At 44.3% G+C, this 16,213-nt stretch overlaps 1 protein-coding gene across 1 annotated transcript in view; it reads right to left on the reverse strand.

Annotated features, from left to right (window-relative positions):
* ANKRD55 (ankyrin repeat domain 55) overlaps window positions 1–16,213 on the reverse strand; it is a 96,598-nt gene that overhangs the window by 46,270 nt on the left and 34,115 nt on the right. Inside the window, exon 5 of the mRNA XM_014518805.1 lies at window positions 10,809–10,869. Coding sequence (XP_014374291.1) covers window positions 10,809–10,869 — 61 coding nt within the window. The remainder of the gene's footprint in view (window positions 1–10,808; window positions 10,870–16,213) is intronic.

Consider the following 16,213-nt stretch of genomic DNA (forward strand, 5'->3'; position numbering starts at 1 on the left):
CAGTGAGCGGGCACATGGAGTGCAGCATCAGCTGTGTGGGAGTGCGGGGCCCATGCTGGTGTCCCAGGGTGAGCACCAGCGGGACCCAGAGCAGGGAAGCAGGAGTCCTGCAGGAATTCTGCCCCCCCACCAACATAGCTGGTGCTGGACTCCATGCTCCTGCTGCCCCACTCTGAGCCCCGCTGGCCCTGGCCCCAGGGCACCGACATGGGCCCCATGCTCCCGCCCAGCTGTCACCCACTCACCGCCACTCCCCCCACCCATCCGCCTGTAGCTGCCATTTCCCTGCTTTCCTGCCCTCTGCTGGCTACTCCAGCATCACGTGGCTCCCAGCTACATCGGGTTGCTACCCCAATATGTTTCAGCTTCCAGGTCCCTGATTCACCCCAGCAATTTCCCCCAGGACTGGTCAGCCCCAGAGCAGAGGTACCTGTGATGGTGGACGGACACTAGTACCAGTACACAGCTGTCCTGGACAGCGGATTGCAGGTGACAATCATGTTTTGTTCCTTTTATGACCAACACCTAAAACATCTGCCCCTGCAATCACTGACAGGGTTAGGTCTCTGCGGTCTGAGTCATGAAGCCTACCCCTATAGCGGATATGTAATAGCTCACCTCAAGTTCCCCAAAGGTGTCATGGGTGTTAAAAGAGAAGTGTCCACTGTGGCATTGGTGTGTACAGATCCCAACTGGATGCAGGGGACCTCAATCATAGTGGGGACTAACTCCAGCCTATTTCAGATCCTGACAGGGAATTATAAGCAGAAGCTGGGAAACAATATTCAGCGACCCTTAAGACGCATGCCCTATGTGCTGTGGCATATCAAAAGATTGAGAACTAGCCACTAAAGAAAGGTGACTCTACTATGGGAGCATTACACTACACTTGTACTGCCCATGAGTGCGTGTCTGCCCAAAGCAGCTAGCTGCTGCATACTAAGTGCCAGTGTCCTGTGGGATTTGGCAATCAAAAGCTGGCAGTGTTGGAACCTGTGTGCTGGTAGGGATCGCTTAAGAGAATGCTGGTCCGCAGTGGTGTAATCTTACTCAGGAAAGCAGCACCATGGGAGATCTTGGTGCTGGTAGCCAACCCCTCAGGGCAGAACCTTTTTGTGGAACCTGGGCAAAAAGTGGCAACCTGAAGGAAGTAAATGTGGCCTTGCCACCACTGTGTCCCACTGAAGGGGGGGAGTTGGACCCCACCTGGTTTTATTTTGGAGACTCACCAGTGCATCCGAAGTGGAAGGCCCAGTTACAGCAGAAACTAGGCCCAAAGTCTTCTCGCTTCATGAATGGGACATGGGGTTGGCCAAGGGGCAGAGCACCACATACAGCTACAAGATACTAGACCATTTCATGAATGATAAAGGAAGATTGCGCTTGCCAAAATAGAAGATGTGATGGACAATGCATCTACAAGATTTGATGAACAGTGGAATCATTAAAGAATCAAGAAGCCTGTATGCTTCCCCGATAGTGATTGTGAGAAAGAAAACTGGAACAATCATGATGTGTATAGACTATCATACTTTGAACGGTAGGACAATTGCCGATCAATATACTGTGCCACATGTACAAGACGCCCTGGATTGTCTAATTGGGAGCCAGTGGTTCTCAGTGTTAGATTTACACAGTGGCTATTATCAGATTCTCCTATGGCATAAGGATAAGGAAAAAACTGCTTTTATTTGCTCTTTAGGGTTCTACCAATTCAAAAGGATGTCACAGGGAATTTCAGGAGCCCCATCCACCTTTCAGCAGTTAGTGAGAGTGTGGTGGGAGATATGAACATGACAAAAGTTCTTGTTTACCTCAACAATCTTATAGTGTTTGGCAGAACCCTTGAGGAACATGAGGGGAGATTGATGAAAGTCTTAGATAGGCTAGAAGCTGTGGCACTCAAGTGAGCACTGGACAAATGTAAATTTTGTCAAACTTCCATTAAATATGTCCAACATGTAGTTTCCCAGGACGGAATCAGTACTGATCCTGAGAAAACAGAAGCCATGACTATGTGGCCGTGGCCCCAAAACTATCAGAATCTCAAGAGGTTCCTTGGATTTACAGGATATTATAGGCGTTTTGTCCAAGATTACGCTGCGATAATTAAACCATTAAATGAGTTAACGCGGGGCTGTCAGATGGGGAGACACAAATGCCCTGCCAAGGCCCCCCACACCATGGTGGTGGCACCTACTCAAGCCATTCTGCACCATCCATTGGAACCTTTTGGGTCTTGCTGGACTGACCAGCGTGAAAAAGTGTTCTGAACTTTGACGGCACGGCTCACTCGAGTGCTTGTGCTGGCCTATGCTGGTTCTGCTAAACCCTATGTGTTGCAGACAGACACCAGTCTTGAAAGTCTGGGGGCTGTGCTTTACCAAGACCATGAAGGGAACAAACGCCAGTTGCATTTGCCAGTTGAAGCCTGACACCTAGCAAGATGAGGTACCTGGTTCATAAGCTAGAATTTTTGGCGCTGAAGTGGGTTGTCACTGAGAAGTTTAAAGACTATTTGTATGGGGCAAAGTTCACAGTATGGATGGACAACAATCTCCTGATGTACATTCTGATTAGTGCTAAGCTAGATGCCACTGGGCATCGGTGGGTGCTTGCTCTGTCAGCTTACCCATTTAGTCTACACTACAGAGCTGGGCAACAAAATGTAGATGCAGATGCCCTTTCTCATTGCCCATGTGGTCCTGGGGTGAAGATGGTTAAGGAAGAGGAAGTTAAGAGCATCTGCAACTTGGGAGGACTGGGGAGATCTCTAGAGGACAGGATAGGCGATTGTGTGGCAGAGGTCCTGGGAGTGCCCCTGGAGCGCATTCTGGCAGCCCTGGTGAGTTAAGTTACATCACCTTGACTCAATCTGCTCTGCCCCAGATGAGTATTCCCCAATGGCGAGAGACCCAGAAACAGGGCCCAGAGATTAATGAGATTCTGGAACAAAAGAAGGGTGGAGCCCTTGTGCCTGGGAAGGGGCTCAACACATTGTGCGGCAGAGTGCTAATGTGGGAATGGGTCCAGCTCTAAGTAATAGATGGAGTTCTGTATCAAGTCACCACTAGGCCTCTGGGGAAACAATAGCACAGCTTGTGCTCCCAAAAGTGTACCAGGAGTTAGTTTTGTGGGCACTGCACAATGATTTTGGGCACTTGGGAGCTGAACAGACTCTGGCACCAGTCCGTGATAGATTTTTTTGGCCCTGCATGGCTAGTGATGGGAAGACCAAATGCATGCAGCGGAAGACCCTGCCCAGTAAGACTGCCTACTTACATATGATTCCCAGCTCGAAGGCCCTGGAGCTTGTGTGCATAGATATTCTGTCTGTTGAAACTGACAGTTGAATGTGGGTAACATCTTGGTGGTGATGGATCACTTCACACGATATGCAGAGACCTATCCTATGCAAGATCAGAAAGCTTCCACTATGGCCAAGGTGTTATGGAATAAATATTTTTCTGTGTATATGGGATAAATACTTTTGGGTGTATGGCCATTCAGATCAGGGGAGGGACTTTGAGAGCCAGCTGCTGTGGAGGTCTTGCAGCTAGCTGGGATCAGAAAGTTGCAAATCACACCCTATCACCCGCAGGGAAATCCTCAGTTGGAGAGGTTAACAGAACCTTGCTAAATATGTTGAGACTCTCCACCTGGAGCAAAAGGCCTACTGGAGTCAGTACATTGCTTTTTTAGTGCATGCATATAACACCACAAAAAACGATGTTACTGGGGTCAGTCCCTACTTACTGAAGTTTGGGAGGGAGCCCCATATTCCCATTGATTTATGCTTTGGGGTAACCCCAAATGAGGAGGAGCGTGTCACTCATCATCTATAGGTGGCAAAGTTACAGGAAAAGCTTCGGCAAGCATACCAGTGAGTGCAGGAGGTAGCCCATAGAAACACAGCATGCCATAAAGCAAGGAATGACCTCCAGGTACGCACTCAAGGGTTATAGCCAGGAGACCAAGTGCTTTTAAGAAATGTGGGAGTGGTTGGGAAGCATAAAATAGCCAACTGATGGAGAATGACTCCCTACGTGATAATACGGCAGATGGGAAATCTGCCTGTATATAAGATAAAGCCTGGGGTTGGAGCCAGTATAGAAAGGACTGTACACCACAATTTATTACTGCTCACAGGGGAGTTAGCGGGGCCCCCTTTGCCAGGCTCAGAGGGGCAGCAATCTCCACCAAACCGGCGACTTAGGACCTGGATGAGATCACCAGATACCCATGGTTTTCCAGGCCAGGGCTAGAGGGATGCCTTAGACAGTGAGTCTGACAAGGATTACTTGGGCAGTGGGTCTCAAGCTGAGCACAAGGGCGTACCGTTCATAGCAAGCTGAAGGGGGCTGACAATGTCAGTGGGATACCTCATTTCAGCCAGTGATCCCAATGCCTCCTAGCCCAGGTAGTGAAGTCTACAGGACCCCAGAACCTGCTCCTATGGAGGAGGCCCAGGATTTTGGCAATTTAGAACCAGCTGGGAGCCAACTCTCTCTGGGGCCAGAGGTACCCATGGGGGAGCTGGCATCACTACTCTTCCCAGATACCGCCCGACCTATTCGGGTAGTGAATCCAGTAAAGAAGCTCACTTATGATGCCCCAGGTGTCATTTCAGAAACCCTTGCACTGCACCCCTGGAAATAATAAATGACTACTCTTTACTAGTTACTGAAGTTGGTAAACTCAAACACAGGGGAGAATGTAAAGGTGCTGAAGGGTTTGCTCACATTTTACAATCCCATTCAGGGTGTTTGCACTGTTGGGATTTGGATTTGCAGCAGGCTGTGCACGCAGATATAGTAGGCGCTAACCAGCTGAAGCTTGGAGCTGAAGCCTGCAGAATGCATACATGGGACTGGACAGCTGAAACTCTGAGGTGGGAAGCCCAGGAAAAAAGAAAAGAAAAAGGGAGAGATCTGGGAGAGAGATTAGCTGAGGGCTGCGGGGGAGAAGGTCTGCTTCTGAAAGGGGCTGCTACCAGGACAATTGCTTCTGAGAGGACTACTGGCAGAAGAATTGTTGCTGAGTGAGCTGCTACTGAGGGCAGAGGAGCCATAAGCTACTGAGCACCCAGGATCACTGGATATCCTTTACTAAAGGATAGACTGGAAAAGGGAAGAAACCCCGGTCTCAGGAACAGGTGCACCCAAGGGCCTGACAGACAACTCCATCTTCGGACCAGATGAGAGCATTGCCACACCTCTTCTGAGGCAGAGTGAGCACAGCTTCACTGGTGCTCAACTGCAGCCATCTCACAGTTGATTGCTTTGCTGTGGACAGAGTGATTCTGTGGGGGATCTGGCTGATTAAGTGTATATACCTGTTATAAGCTGTCTGAGTACTAAATTTGATAACACAATTGCTTTTGCTATATGATAAGTATTTGCTTTTATTTGCTGGTATAGATAATTATCAAGCTCATTGAAAAATATTGTGTATGTTATCTACGTGATGCTGAATCTGTTAATTTCTTAGTTGCTATTGTAAATAATAAATTATTGTAAATAGTCATTTAGTATGTGATCTGGTACAGGGAGAACCACGGGAGAGCACTCCACTGAGTGGTGGCTCCCAGCCTGTAGATGGAGTGGGAGTTGACTGAGACCTATTGGCACCCCAAAATCCCGAAAATTTGGACGTGGTTGCGGGTAGCACTGCTGCCAGGGTTACATTAGGAACTGGGGGGCTTACAGGGAGTTGAGACCCAGGATGAGTAGAGGTTTTGTTAAACAGCCAGTGTGCCAAGAGCCTTAGTTATAACCAGTGGGCTTGCTCTTTTGTTATAATTATACTGCTGGTTTAGGTTGAACTAGAAAGGGGTGAGAGGAGGTCCCAGTGGTACCCAAGGGGTACATGGCTGTCTGGAGCCCTGCCAGAGAACAGGGGCTTGACTACAATGTAAGGGACACAATAGGTCAGAGACCCCATAGCCCAAGAGGGGCAGATTGGGGCCGGGGGAACACTGTCCAAAAGGGGCAGTGACAGGGCCAGAGCTCCCACAGCCCAGAGAGAGGCAGAGATAATAACCTGGGAGAAACAAAGCACGGGTCGAGGACCTGTAGTCAAGGAGGGGCAGAAACAGGGCTAGAGAGCCCACAGGCCATGAGGGGTGGAGATAAGAGTCCAGAAGGGTGAAATAGGGGCTGGATCCCAAGAAGCCAGGTCTAGTGCTGTGGATCTAGGCCAAAGTGAACAGCAGAGCAGTGTGGGGGGGCAGAAGCTGGGAAGGCTGAGGTCCTGACAAGGGAGAGGAGGCTGGAGGTGGCCTAGTGGTTTGTGATGAGTGGAAACACCTGCAAGGCATGGACATGGCTATTAGAGAGATACAGAGGCTGTGATGAGCTCAGAAGGCAACAGGTGCCTGTGAGAAGCATGTGCAGGCCAGAAAGGCCCATATAGTAGGTCTGAGAGGGATCCGTGTGCAGAGGATAGGTTATAGATCCCTCTAAGGCTTAATAAACCTTGGAAAGGGAGGCTGCACACAAGATCGAAGTATGCAAGCAAGAGCAAAGGTGGGGGTGGGGGGCACCTTAGAGTTGGAGTGGAGCAGGAGTTGAGTTGCCACCAGGGGATGTGATGGTCACCCCTGGAACACTGGTCCTGTTGCACTCTGTTATAATTATTATAGCCTGTTTTTAAGTAACGCATCAGCAGCTTTATGGGTAGAGGAAAACTTTCTTATAGTCAAATTTGTATTCAGTTTCCATTAGAAGGTTCATTTTAGGCTTGCATTTTATATTAACTCTGACCTAAAATAAATAGCATGGGTTGGATTCTCAGTAGTAAATCAATATTGCATCATTGATGTCAATGGAATTATGCCAGTTTGTGCCAGATGAGAAATGCATCCTAGTATGTCAACAGTAATGTTAAAATATAAACATACTGTATTGTCATTTAAAAAACAACTACCAAAGCAAACAATAAATGATGAACTCACTTGCCCAGTCATGTAGGTTTACCTTCATCAATATCAAAAACACATCTACATACAAAATTTTACTCAGAATCTATAATGTTGCACACGTTCCCTACCAAGTTACCTAAACAACATCCTGCTAAAGTGCCATTAGGAAAGAACAGCATTTTCACCACTTTGCACAAGTGAAAATACACGGTGTAGAAATGAGGTCTATGGTTCTTGCCTAGATTCCAAGAGAATAAAAACCAAAGAATGAAGAATGGAAGAAATTCAAATTTGATATTAGATTTTCCGTTACCTGAGAAAGGGGTCTGCCATTTTACTTATCTATAAAACACTGTTAGCAAGTATGGCATGTGGCATATTAATAATAGATATTGTTGCTAATATCTTCCCAAAATTTGAATTCCTCAGTATTACTTGTTCAGTGCTCCTAAGGTATGTGACAGTGGTACTGAACTCTGAAGTCTCTTAAAGTGTGGATAAAGAGAGGATAAACCAGTTAAACCAAAGAGGTTTTGTTTTTACTTTGTAAGTTTTGCAAAACTTAGTCATTGGGGTTTTGGTTTTGTAAAACCAAAAAAACAGGATGAAATCCTGGCTTCCTTGAAATCAATGAGAATTAGACCATCAACGTCGGCAGAGCTAAAATTTCACCCTGGAGACCTAACACTGTTGATGGACACCGAAGATCCTATAGAAGTTTTGACCCAAAGCTTAACTCCGGTGTTTTCTAGCCTCAGGGATGAATACCAAACCAGTTCATATGAAGAGGGAGATCAGAACAATTAGTGCGAGCTACATGGTCAATCTTTTCACAAGTATTGTGAATCTGCTGCCATGACTAATAAATAATTAGGGTCTCCTTAAAAGATGTCTTCCTCCTAGCTCTTTTTGTGGCCATCAAAACAACTGTCTGTGGTGGTAGCTCTCATATAGAGGCCTTCAGATATCATCAACCTATGTTTGGCTGAACTAGATATTTGCCATGGTAGCAGACTTAGGTGGTATTAATGGAAGCTCCATTCTGTGGAATTAAGGCACAGGGGAGGTTAGTAAAACCACCAAAGAAGAGGAGTTAAGGATGCTGAGCAATATAGAAGAGCCAGCAAAAGAGATATTAAAAAGACATGAAAGAAACAGGAGAAAATGTGTATAGAAATAGAGAGGCCAAAAAGGCAACCAACAAAACAAACAAAAAAACCCAACCCAAGCAGGAGGGTGAAGAAGGGAAAAGAAGATGGCGGTAACACCTGTATGAGGGCATCATGGGGGTCATAGAGGAGGGTAACCAATGTCAATCCAGTCATAAGGGAAGTTGATACCAGAGAGTCTGCACCTGCCGTCCTCCCTGAGAAATGGCCTATCTTATATTTTTATCCAGGGAACTCCTGTGCATATCATCACTTGGCAGCCTCCATGTATAAAATCATAGGCAACCACAGTCACAGAAATTGTGAAACCTACAGATGTATTCCATACTACTGACTGTATTTATATGGTTCTTCTGTGGGGTATTTTTTTTATAAAGCTTATAGGTAGGAAAACTTCACCGTTATCCTTCCAGACAGGAATAGGAAGGGGGAGGAGGTCTTTGTTAGTCAAAACTAGCCTTGAGCAGTCACATTTCCAAGAACACATGAATATGTAGGGTCTAGCACTGAACAGTGGAAAAATATTTTCCTGGTGTCAGGTGGTATTTAAAGAACTTTTGACTTAAAGATTATTTTTTGTGGAAACATACAGTAAAACATTAAAGATTCAGAGTATTGTACTAGGTTCTATGGAGATTACTGACAACTCCACAGTGTCAACAGAGGATCATCTCACAGGTCCTGTGTAAGCAGTTATAAACAGCCTCTGCAAACCACAGTATGGATGGTTGGACATGAAGTATAAGATCAGAGATCAATGTTCCCTCTAAGGAGTAGTGGTCCGTGAGCATGTCGCTTCAGTCCCGCCTCCCCCTTTCGACGCGGTCTGCCGGTAGGTGTCCCAAAGTAAGTGTCCAGGTGGGAGTGGGCAGGGTTCGGCCACCACCCTTCGCCATGCTAACTGCAGCCCAGAGCAGCACAGTGGAGTGCTGTGGGGCAGCCATGGGCTGGACACAATCAATTGTCTTAACACCTAAAAACTTAAAATATAAGAATCTATCATGATCGTACCTGAGAAAGGTATTTCTGATTTACTAGATGCTGAATATCTTACTATAGTTTTGTCAAGGTGATTTTGAATGAAAATTTGAAGCTATTTAAATGCGCAAAAATATTAAATTTTTTCCATTAAAGAAAATTTCTTATAAATTCTTGATACCCAAGGAAAAAAAGAGTTGTGTTTTGCATTCAAAACTAAATGCTTTATTAAAAAGTATTATCCATAACTAATAAATTAATTGTTTGTTATTGCTGTACTCTGCAAGATTTTAGAACTAATGTATCTCATCATCATGTATCTAGTTATTATTTCTAGATTGAAAGAGGAAAAAACAAATTTTCTATCCCTAAGTAATAATTGATCAGAACAATCTGAATCAAGCAAAGTACTCTCTGCACCTGCAAGAGAGGTTAATATTGCCAAAAGTTGCTTGAGAAGTTCATACAACTCTGGTTCCATATTTTTATCAGCAAAGTTTTACCAGTTCAATGGTTTGGTTCTTTTTAAAGTTTTGGTGAAAGCACTCTATCCAAATTCACTCCCCAAGGTGAGGCAAGGCAGGGCTGGGGGCTGGGGCTGGTGCAGGCCTCGCTGACTCTGGGGAACTGCTCCACTCCCCAGCCCTGATGCCATGTGCCTCCTTGCTCCCTGAGGTGATGTGGGGGAGCGGAGCAGTTCCCTGGAGCCAGCAGAGCCCGCGGAGCAATTCTCCGGAGCCAGCGGAGCCCGTGCCAGCCCCCAGCCCCAGCCCCCATTCCCATCCCTGCCCCTGCCTCACCTCGGGGAGGAGCTGCTGCCTGCCCTGGATGAGGAGTGAGGAGCTTACCTTCGGTAAGTGTCCCATGCCGGCCCCAGTGCCTCCACCGCACTCTACGCCCAGCTCCTCTCCGGGAGGGTGCGTGGCTTTAAAAAGTTTGTGCGCAGCAGGATTTTTACTTGTGCACGGCTGCACACATGCGCAGCTTAGAGGGAACACCGTCAGAGAGGAAGTTAAATGACTAGCTCCCCTGGTCCTGGCCCCTGGAGGTTTGGGGAGCTATGGAGGTCAGCAGGATTTTAAAGTTGCTGCCAGAACTAAAGTGATTTATATGAAAACTGAGTCTAATACTCTGTTGTGCTCTGGCCCCTTTGGGCTGCACATGTGCTGGTAAACAAGTAGATATGCCAAGCTGAGAATTTATTCTCTGGCATTGGGAAATACTTACCCTGGGCTGTTGGTGTACCCCAACTGGTTTGTATACTCTCCCCTGGCCATATCTTTAGCTGTTGTATGGGCCTTTACGGACCATAGCAATTGGGCAAAATTCCTAATGGCTCCAGTTCCCTGATGGTGGGATGCCTAGCAAAGCAGAAAAATTAGTTCTGGTGTCTAACTTTGAAATAAGTGAATGAATACCTTTCCTAACAAGTTGGTTAAGAAATGTTTGCTAGGGATACCCCCATAACTGATAGCATGTGGAAGAGATGGGTTTATCAATCAAAGGTTTCCTCCCACCTGCTAGCAGTTGTCCTGGAGATCTGTGCTTAGGAGCTGAACAAGACATATACAGCAGGAAAATGTATAGCAGTCTTTGCAAAGTGCTGTAAGGACCTTAACTGAGAAGTGCTGATCACTGCATAGTAGTACAGCTTACTATCAGTAGATAGTACAGTGGACCCATCTAGACTGCAGGAACTTCACTGTGTGGGACAATGATTCCAGTGCACATATACTCACCTCATTGTCCTGATGATTAATTTCACTAAGATTTGATTGCTGCAGCAGCACAGTTAGAAGCCTGTGGAAACAAAGATACAGTTAATATGTTACATCTAAGACTAAAACTGAAAAACTAACATTTTTAGCACAGCACAATCTGGAACGCAAAACAATATTAAAAATAGCGATAAACATCAAGCGGAACCTCTGATCAGGAGAATTCACCTTGGAAATCCAAACCTAGATCTGCTTTTGAGCTTTGTGGATAATTTGTTTAAAAGTGACTTAACAGAGGCTTAGCACATGGAATCAGCAGAGCGATAGCTCCAAACATTTAAAAGCAGCTAAAATCTGGAACAGGCAACCGTTGATCCTGTGGATCATGGTGTACACATAAGAAACCCAGTCAGATGCCTGATGAACTGGTTTGTAGCTGACAAGTTCAATTCCAGAGCAACATAGCTTGTTACAAGTTTCACAGATCACAGGCTGCCTACAAGCTCATCAGGGGAGATCAACAGCAAATAGGCAGAGCCCTTTTCTCCCCAGCACCACCTGGGGTGACGAGGAACAATGGTAATAAGCTGATGGAGAATAGGTTTAGGTTAGAGATCAGAAGGCAATATTTTACAGTTAGGGTGGCCAAAATCTGGAACTAGATTCCAGGGAAGTGGTCCTCGCCCCTACCTTGGGCAAATTCAAGAGGAGGTTGGATGATCACCTGTCTGGGGTCTTGTGAACCCAGCATTCATTCCTGCCTGTGGCAGGGGGTCAGGCTAGATGATCTGTTCAGGTTCCTCCTGACCCTAGCTACTATGAAACTATATGTTGTCTTAGTTGGAGTCCAAGTTTACAGCACATTGCTTTCTTCCTTGTTTTTCTTCCATCCTCTGGATCAAAACTGCTTCATGTTGACCTGCACCCAGTGTCAAATGTTCCCTCCAGATTGAATGGGATTCTGCACACTCCCCCCAGCTTTCTATGTTGATGCTGAATTAATTCATATATTTTTTCCTGCTCCTGCCTTTGTTTCAAGGTAATTTGCATCATCACAGATCCTCACAAGAGGTGAGAGGCTCCATACCAGCTATGAACTGACTGCCCAGAGGAGTTTTCCATCTATTGACTCCTCTCTGAAATCCTATGAAATATGAACTTTCATTTCTACCCAGGAGAACTTTTACAATCTTTTCACCAATGCCTGATGGAGGGTGTTTGTGCCCGAAAGCTTGCAATTTAAGAATTTTTTTTGCAAAAATCTTGTTGGTCTAATAAAAGATATAATCTCTACTATGAGTCCTGATTGCCTTTTCCTTTAGACCAATACGGCTACAACCTGGATACCTGACTTCATATACTTTTTGCACACATTGTGGTACTGCCATAGAGGGTGACCCCATTTTCTAGAGCCGTCTCAAATCTCACTATACAAAACATTCTTGGGGATACGGTCTCCTCCCATTCTCCTGACATGGCCAATTCATCGCAATCTCCTCTTCTTGATAGTGGTTTCCAAGTGTGTCAGTCCTACATGCTCCAGTACCTCTGTGTTTGGTCTGTCTTCTCACTTTATTTTCAGGCTCTTATGCAGACATTTCACATGGAAGCTGTTCAGTCTCTTGATGTGCCTAACATATGTAGTTCACGTTTCTGAACCATAAAGCAGGGATGACAGTACACAAGTCTCATAGATTTGGATCTTCGCCTTAGCTGATAGTTTGCTGTTATTCCATGAACATTTCTGGAATAGCTCAAAATTCTTAGCTGCTTTTCTAATTCTGTCACAAATCAGATACAAATTCAAAAGCAGCTAAAATCAGAAATAAATCTGGTGCTAATTGATAAATTGAAGTACAGGCCCTGAGGTATCAGCATGAGGAAGGTTGTGTGTATGTGCTGTTTTTTATAACCTAGGCATTAATTGTGACATTATTTTAGAGTTTTAGAATAAGAGAAATGCAGGTTTTTTTCCTGAAAACTACTGTCCCTGAAATGACCTATTGTGTATTTTTACCTATTGATTAATGGGATAGTGCATATACAGGCATACCCAGATAGGGTTAAATTAGGTCTCACTGGGTGACACTGGGAAGAAAGATGATTACTACACTGTGAAATGGGATGTGCAGAGCAACATATCTGCTTATTTTTGTGGAACAGCAACCTATAAGCACTCCCCTCCTGCAGAGAGAATAGTAAAAATAAAAATATGACACCTGAGATGCTGTTCTTGGAATAACAGTTTATTACTCGATAGCTTTTGTCTCAAGATTTCCACTGTCTTCCTGCAAAGCACTGCTGTTTCTGGAGTTACTATGAATTTGGAGCAGGGGTTTATTTTTTACAGAAAGGCACTAAGCCATATTTGGATAGTAGAAATGACAGTACATCTAAACCATCATATCACAGGCTCAGCCACTGAATTTATGTTATTTTGTCAGCTGGGAGGATCTGTACTAGAGGACCCAACTGTTAGGGTCAGTGCCATAATACACATAAGCAGCATGTTCAGTTATCATGTAATGATGTATATATTTCCCCACTGAAAGATAAGACTGGTTGTATATATTTTACTGCTTCATATCAGACTCATCTGAACTGGTCATAGCATATTTTCTCTATCAAGTTGTGCTACAATGTACTGTTTAATGTACAATTGTATTAATTTGTTTTAGGATTAATATAAAACAGGATTTCATAATTAAAGCATTAAGTACATTTGCAAAAATAAATACAATTGAACCTTAAATACTTCCTACTGCTTTATAAAGATATTTGATAAAAGCAAACCTTCAAGTCTCTTACCACTTGTCTGTGGCAAACTTCAATCTGCTTTAAAAACTGGTAAAATTGAGAGGAATGCAAGATTAACTTAAACAAAAGAGGTTCCAAAATGTAGCAACTCTATAAGGAAATGCTGAGCTACCATTTCTTTGAATGTATTTGTTTCAGACTTATGTTTGACAAATCATTCTGCAGTGGCAAATTGCATTAGAATAACTGTCTAAAATAAACTAAATAGGAAATTATTTGCTTATGGTTCTTTGGTTATTTATAAGCTCTGATGTAAAATCACCAGCTGTCAGAGTAAAGGGTGTAAGTCCTAAGATTCAATCCTATTTTTGTCCTTAGAGACTTTCTGAAAAAGAGTTAGCTTTTGGGGAAAGATCCCATCAACTGAAGCTAGTTTTCTGCCAAAGCTACTGTAGGACTTGACTTCCCTTCAGTGCTGGTATGATCTGATCATTAAATTCAAATGATCACTAAATCACTAAATATACTGCCCCTCTCCTTAGGAACACTACTGATTGCATGGTAGGTTAGTGTTATAACAGACTTAAAGGTCATGCCTGTTTTAGATCTCTGAGCAGGACAGAGTCTTGCCTCTTCTGGGTCTTACAAAGATACAGAGGCAACATTTTAGTGACTGGTTGCTGCAATTAATAAACAGAAAAACTGATAGCCTAGAGATCTGGTAGATTTTATAGACATTAGGGCTGGAAGGGACCTTGCAAGATCATCAGGTCCAGCCACCTGCCCAAGGGGCAGGAGGTCAGCTGGAGTTAGATCACCCCAGTAAGATAGGCATCCAAGCGTATCTTAAAGGTATCTAGAGTTGGTGCTTGCACCACTTCTGAGGGGAGTCTAATCCAGACTCTGGAAATTTGGATGGCAAAGAAGTTTTTCCTTTTGTCCAGTCTAAAATGGTCTTCCAGCAGTTTGTGACCGTTAGACCTCATCTTTCCTTGGGGTGCCCCGGTGAACAGATGGTCTCCCAGTTCCTGATGCACACCCCTTATAGGCTGCCATCAAGTCACCCCTGAGCTTTTGCTTCTCCAGGCATATATTAAAATAAAATTGTATTTGATAAATTAATGTATTGTATGAGTCTGTAACCTGTTACATGGTTCCACTGCTGAACAGAGGATGCAATCTGTGAAAATAGTATATATGTAATATATGACATATACAGATGTTTTAAATTAATGTCCCACACCCCCAATTGCACAACTTCATGCAGTGCTCTGTTTATTTTAACACTATATGTACCATTCATGGAGTAAGAAAAATCTGCTTATTCCAGTTCTCATTATTTGCTTGTACTGTTTCTTTCCTCTCAGTATCCCCATGGAACATCACTGAACTTTAAAAATGTGTCAGCCTGTGCACATGAAAAGTTTATGAGGATTGACTTGGGAATTTCTATTTCTGCATGGTCTATGTGCAGCTGATTATTCCTTTAGCACATGTATGTGTACCAGTGGTCTGCTAGTTCATAAGCTTGAATGAGAAATCATTTTATAACCAACTACCAGGCTTTGGCAACTGTTTAGATATGAAAAAACAAAAATAAATACAATGGAAAATCTTACTAATGGGTATGGTAATCCAGCCCTGCCTGCTGGTACCAGGGCAATCATATCTAGAAGAACTAATTTTGTTTACTTGGGCTAATAGGACAGATGAAAAGGAGCTGAGCTGCTGGCACGCTCCTGCATGGAGCAAGGTCTGACAGTTTCCATGGGGACTGTGTAAAAACCTCAGGGAACCCTGCGTACTGCACTTAAAGTAAATAATTGTTCCCTTTCAAATATCAGCATGTGTAATGTTGTGCAAACACGGCCTTTTTTCTTTGGAAGTTTTGTTTAATGATAATACACTCATACTTGTTCTGCAACCCTCCAAATGCACCATTGAAATGATGCATTAAAAACAATGAAGAAGGCGGAAAATTAATACAGCAGTGAAAAAGGTTGGCTAAGATAGAAGCTGTGACAAATGCACAGTAGTTAAGACTGCTTTGACTCATCTGTGTTAACAACAGTGTCACTTAAACTTCAAGTCAGTCTATGATGACTTCTGTATCCAGAAATGATTTGGCTCAAGACAGAATTTTGCATAAATTTATCAAGTTAAAATACTCAAAAAAATGCTAAGAACTCCTATTTGTGATGGGCAGAATGACAGAAACAGAGTCTTACTTATGATTGACTTTGTAGAAATGCTTCTCTGATTTTGATATATCTCCAGTAATATTTGTCCAAAAATGAGACAATCCACTGCACACCATCTTACGGCATGTGTTAGAACAGCTGTTTGGTGACAACTGCCTTCCCATTCACAAGCCCACAGGCTGCCTGCCCTTCCAGTAATAACAATCATATAAGTAGGGAACTACCCAAGTCGAAGAGGTGGTCGACTGATTTCATGGGCAGATGGCAGGGCTGGCTGCCATTTTGGATGGCTTATTGTGGTAGCCCTGCCACCCCCAAGCCTCTGATTGGCTGTGGGGTCCTGGTGTCCCCTTGTAAGCCTTCTTCACCAGTGAGTGGTATCTGTCGTACAGCCCCACCCCTTGCTGCTGATTGGCTGAAAGGGCTGTCCATCATGTGGTCCCACCCCCTCACTGCTGATTGGTGGAG

Source organism: Alligator sinensis, unplaced genomic scaffold, assembly GCF_000455745.1.
Source record: "Alligator sinensis unplaced genomic scaffold, ASM45574v1 scaffold123_1, whole genome shotgun sequence".
In the NCBI taxonomy this organism is placed as follows: Eukaryota; Metazoa; Chordata; order Crocodylia; family Alligatoridae; genus Alligator; species Alligator sinensis.